Source organism: Camellia sinensis, chromosome 3 (assembly GCF_055761805.1).
Source record: "Camellia sinensis isolate YWXY chromosome 3, ASM5576180v1, whole genome shotgun sequence".
NCBI lineage: Eukaryota > Viridiplantae > Streptophyta > Magnoliopsida > Ericales > Theaceae > Camellia > Camellia sinensis.
In genome coordinates, this window is record NC_138963.1 from 129,071,288 (window position 1) to 129,077,046 (window position 5,759).

Genomic DNA, 5,759 nt, shown 5'->3' on the forward strand with positions numbered 1-5,759 from the left:
ACAGATTGGCTGAACAGTTGTTGGGTTACCTGTGTTTCGCCGTATATAATTATGTAATGCCATTGACGCACCTGCTAACTGAACTTGCACATTTGCAAAGTCATACCGAGGCATGTCTCGAATAAACCCCCATCGCTGTTTCCAGGCACCGAAAGTGCGTTTCACCACACTGCGTAAGGACGAGTGCACGTTGTTAAATAATTCCCTTGGCGTGTTTGCCATCCTGTTCCGTGCAATACGTCGGAATTCTTGTTGGTGGTAACGGTCACCTTTGAATGGTGCTAAGTAACCAATCCGGTTTGGATAGTCAGAATCGACAAGATAATATTTGCCTGCAGATATGACAACAATGTATGACACAAAAAACGAACATTCTGCGTCATTTTCATATAACGCTTTCTGAGGAAAAAATTAATACATTATTAAATCTATTAACAGGACCATGTGTTACCTTCGTCAGGATGTGGGAAGGGGATATTCTCATTTGTTAGTATCTCATTGAATATGCGACTATCATGCATACTTCCTTCCCATCCGCAAGAAATGAATATGAAACACATGTCAAAATCGACAGCGGCCATTATATTTTGTGTGTGACAGTATTTCCTACCGAAATATGTTGCCGCATCTGGCCCCGTAACCCATGCACTGACATGTGTTCCGTCTATTGCACCAATGCAGTCCTGTAAACATGGATCATATGTTTTGTTTCGTAACTTTGTAACAAGTGTTTCAAATTTGTCACGTGCAGTTAATAACAAAAACCATATATATTGTCTTGATTTATATGTCAATCATGTTTTGCTAAAGTACCTTGAACGGTAGGTATTTCTGTCTAGACCGCACATATGGATGTATACGATGCTAACTGTATGTGGGCCGGCAATGGACAACAGTGAACTCTTTCATGGAATTTAATACGTTATGCATGTGCCTCGACACAGTCTCCCCGGAATGTTGGAACCGTTCCTGGATTTCCCGATTTTGCTTCCCTTTCAAAACATGGATAAACATCGCAACGCTTTCTTCAACAGCTAAGCCATGTGGACGTTGCGGGACTTGTAACCCAAAATCATTTACTAATGTCTCACACAATGCGGCAAAAACTTCCTTCGGCATGCAAACATTTTCCTCAAAGCGACCCATATGCCCCGCATATAGTTCGCATATCCATGTATTCCCGGTTAGTATAGAAGTGCGACATGGCGTTTTATTCATGTGTTTTTGGTACCATTCTGTCGCCAACTGGCATGCTTTTAGAAATATGCAGTTCTGTTCTTGTTGCACCTGGACCGCCATTTGATTAAGCATTTCATTATTTCATCATGGTTGCTTCCATCCCAGGGATTCATCGCGTCTTCGTTGATGCGAAGCCTACAAAAGTGGCAGCCTTTCAATCAGTTGGCACGTGATTCATTGACTTAAATTATATTGAATTTTGCAATTATACAATGCCGACATTGTTTTTAATGAAAGCAATGCTGTGACCAATGTCCTTTGGAACGCATGATCATATGAATTGCACAAAAAAAAGAAGCTGTTCAACTTATGCTTTACAGGGGGGCCATGGTGGTAACAACCACAAAACTAACAAAAGAACTTGCGACATATAAGCATTCAGAAGCGTGCATCTAAAACGTAATTCCCTGTCTTAAACGTAGCGACACAAAATATTAAAACGTAAGCATCCCATTCATTTCCCAAAAACGAAGCACAACCATGCTTCCGGTCCGTCAACCCATGTACTTACCTAAAACTTGTTGCTGTCCGTAGCTAGCAAGAAGAAAAAAAAAAAAGACAGAATGCAAAACATGCACACACCACCATCCTGTTTTAGTACATAGCCAACTGTACCATAAGTCTAAGTTTTAAAAAGGAAGAAACGGACATGCATCTTCAACACTCGTAAGACCGATACATCACATCCGGCGACCCCCAAATAGGTTTGTAAATGGCCCCGACGCAGTACACTGGAGCTGCTTCTGTGTAAGCCATCCAATCATTTGGTCGTCATCAGGCTGGCACATCATGACCTCCCGGTAATCGGCGTTATCCATAAGTGTGGAGGCGAAGTGGAATAATGGCATACCAATCAGGGATGGAATACTGCTCAGTTTATGCATGCACTCGGAAATAGTGTACAGCGATTCGTTGCCTGTGAGGTGCCTGACCGTGACCTGCTGATTCTTCGAACGCACCACATCTGTCATTTTGTTCATGCTTTCCGCAATAACAGACGCACCACTTGTTGCCTTCTTTGACTTTGAGACACTTGTTGATGGCGTCTTTCTCCTTTTTGCCTTTTCAATCGGCACATGCTCCAGTGAAGAATCAGAATCCACGTCCTGTACTCATGTGGGTATCGGATCAGCAAATGGCTGGGCTCCCAAACTACGCACTGAATCAGATGAGTCCGTAGCAGCTTCAGGAAGGTTCTCTCCCGGGGTCCAATGGTGCTTCCCAGTAGCTGCTGCCCCCATGAAAACCGTCTCTATCAAGTCACGGTGTTCCAATGTTTTCTTCCTGAACTTCGCACATGCCTTGTTGATCTGCAGACATGTACATGTGTAAAAGAGGTAGACGCTATATTTCATATAAATAAATTTTATTGAGGTTGAATGAAAAAGTAAAAAATGTACTGGTAAATGACAAATATGAAACTTGTTTGTACATGTACTTACTGATTCCATCTTGTCCCACCACTCGTCAGGTGCCTGAAACAAACCGGTGTCATAGTCAAAGCCTATCCCGGGCACTCCCTTGCTTGAATCCATCAACTTCGTCCACGCTTGCCACTCTTTTTTCAAGCTCATGTACTTATTCTTCAACTGTTTCAGTCCATGTTTTTTTCCTGTTTTTCTCTGAAATTTCCTTGACAACGACTTGTACCCTACCTGGCTGAGGACTAAGAATGACCGATTTCCTTTACTAATCTCATTTGCAATCAACTGGAGGAAAACTCGGACTGAGTTACTGTCCCATGAGGCCTTGTGGCTTAACTGAGTTTGTGTCTCTTCAAGACTGGTTGACTTGTCACTGACAACGCCTTTGCTTTTCGAGTGGTTACGAGGCGAAGTACGTGTGGAAGCCATTACTAATGTACGGTTACAAAAGATTACCATCACAAATTTGGTTGTTATATACACACGCACAACAGATGACACATTAAAAACAACAAACAGAGATATATGATGCTAAAGATAAATTTGCATATACCCATTGAAAACATTTTTTACGTACGTACACAGGTTCCATGGAAGTTAGTAGTGGACAAAAATATGATAGTTAGTATTACGGCTCCCATATGCGACAACATAATACCATCGTACTACAAACATACTAACTACATACTAACAACATATTGAAAACATACTAACGTCTTTGTACATACTAAGAACATGGTAACGGTGCTTACATACGGCACAACAAAATGACAACGACAATGCAAAGCACATACACAATGGTTTTAAGCACACGCAAGGATTGTTGAATGTCTATGACATCAGCCCGCAATTGCATGGCAATTTCATCTCCGAGTGACGCATAGCCTTGGTTCTCATGGCTTCGTTCTTCACACCAACCAATCCAACTGACACAAGGCTGATGAGTGAAAATTATGGAACTATTAGTTTCATGGGTTGTTAATGTTCATTAAGTTATGACCGGTAAAGATTGGGTCACTCACCACAGGGCGGAGACATACAAAGTAGGAACGCCCTAAATTTTTGGTGGACCTGGAAATCCTAACAATACACGGGCCATATCCACAGGCACATATTCGTCCTGGCCATGTACTGGAAGTTGCAGTAGAGGTGAACGACGCCATGCTACGCTTTAATATAAAGTAAATTTACATGAATCAACATGAACACGATTGAGTACTCAAATTAATAAATCTATGTTGTAATATATTTTGATAATATTTTTTATGATAGGCAGCAAAATGGATTGGTGAGAATATATTTGTACTACATTTTTTATGATAGGCAGCAAAATGGATTGGTGAGAATATATTTACATTTTTGAATATATTTATGATAAAGTTTTTTCATACTTACATGTAGTCATATCTGTTTAATAAAACTTTTACACTCTTTATTGTTTACCTCTAAATTTGTAATATATAATATTAATACATTATTAATATCTGTCTAACATTTTTTTAATATATATTGAAAATAAACTATTTTTTTAATATATTTGTAATATAAATTTGATATATTTTGTAATTTGTTGGTAATATATGTACATAATATATGTAGCTTCCTTCCCAAATGTAGTTCGAAAATAGTTATGGTGCTAATTAATTTATTTTTTAGAAATGAGAATTGACCATTTCGTGTTGAGTTAAAAATAAACGCAAACTTATACATCTAATCTGTAATATATTTTCAATATATATATTTTTTTATTTAGAAAACATTTTGGAATATATTTATGATATAGTTTTTCATAATTAAATGTAGTCATATCTGTTTAATAAAACTTTTACACTCTTTATTGTTTACCTCTAAATTTGTAATATATAATATTAATACATTATTAATATCTGTCAAACATTTTTGTAATATATTTTTAGTAAACTGTTATTTTTATATATTTCTAATATAAATTTCATATATTTTGTAATTTGTTGTTAATATATGTACATATATCTACCTTCCTTCCCAAATGTAGTTCGAAAATATTTATGGTGCTAATTAATTTATATTTTAGAAATGAGAAATGAGCATTTCGTCCTGAGTAAAAAATATACGCAAATTAAGACATCTAATTTGTAATATATTTTCAATATATTTTTTTTTTCATATTTTGAAAATATTTCTGAATATATTTACGCTATAGTTTTTCATAATTAAATTTTGTCATATCTGTGTAATAAAAGTTTTACACGTATATATTTTTAACTCTAAATTTGTAATATATAATATTAATATATTATTAATATCTTTCGAATAAGTTTGTAATGTATTTTTAATAAACTGTTTGTTTAATATATTTCTAATATAAATATAATATATTTTGTAATTTGTTGTTAATATATGTAGATAATATATCTACCTTCCTTCCCAAATTTAGTTGGAAAATATTTTTTATGTAATTAATTTATTTTTTTGAATTGAGAATTGAGCATTTCGTCTTGAGTAAAAAATATACGCAAATTAATACATCTAATTTGTAATATATTTTCAATATATTTTTTGGCTTTTTCGAAAACATTTATTCATATATTGATGATAAAGTTTTTCATAATTAAATTTTGACATATATGTGTAATAAAATTTTTACAGTCTTTACCTTGTAAATCAAAATTTCTAATATACATTTCACATATATTTTTTTAATATCTTCGTAATATATTTTTAATATATTGCTTAATTGATTACAATTTTTAATTTTTTCTTTTTGGACTATAAGTTATATATATTTTGACAATTTGTTGTTAATATCTCTAACTTGTAACCCAAATTGAGTTGGAATTATATTTTTTATGTAATTAAAAAAAATTCACAGATGGGAATTGAGCATTTCTATTAGGCAACAAGCAGGGGAATTGAGCATTTCACAAATGGGAATTGAGCATTTCTGTTAAGCACAAATGGGAATTCAGCATTTCACAAATGGGAACAGCATTTCTTATTTATATAAAAAAAAAAAAATTAAGGATCTGCATTTGAAACTATAACCGAACAGATACAACAATTGTAGAACAGATTTGCATTTTCTTGATTGTTTAAACAACGGTGCCTTCATACATC

The 5,759-nt window shown here is 34.9% G+C and overlaps 1 protein-coding gene across 1 annotated transcript; it reads right to left on the reverse strand.

Moving 5' to 3' along the window:
• Positions 1 to 1,919: 1,919 nt before the first annotated feature.
• Positions 1,920 to 3,092, reverse strand: LOC145821832 (L10-interacting MYB domain-containing protein-like). The gene is made up of 3 exons (XM_082918402.1): positions 2,682 to 3,092; positions 2,400 to 2,549; positions 1,920 to 2,345 (listed from the first exon to the last, which is right to left on the reverse strand). Exons 1-3 carry the CDS (start codon positions 3,090 to 3,092, stop codon positions 1,920 to 1,922), a joined length of 987 nt encoding a protein of 328 aa, XP_082774528.1.
• Between the last annotated feature and the right edge of the window lie 2,667 nt (positions 3,093 to 5,759).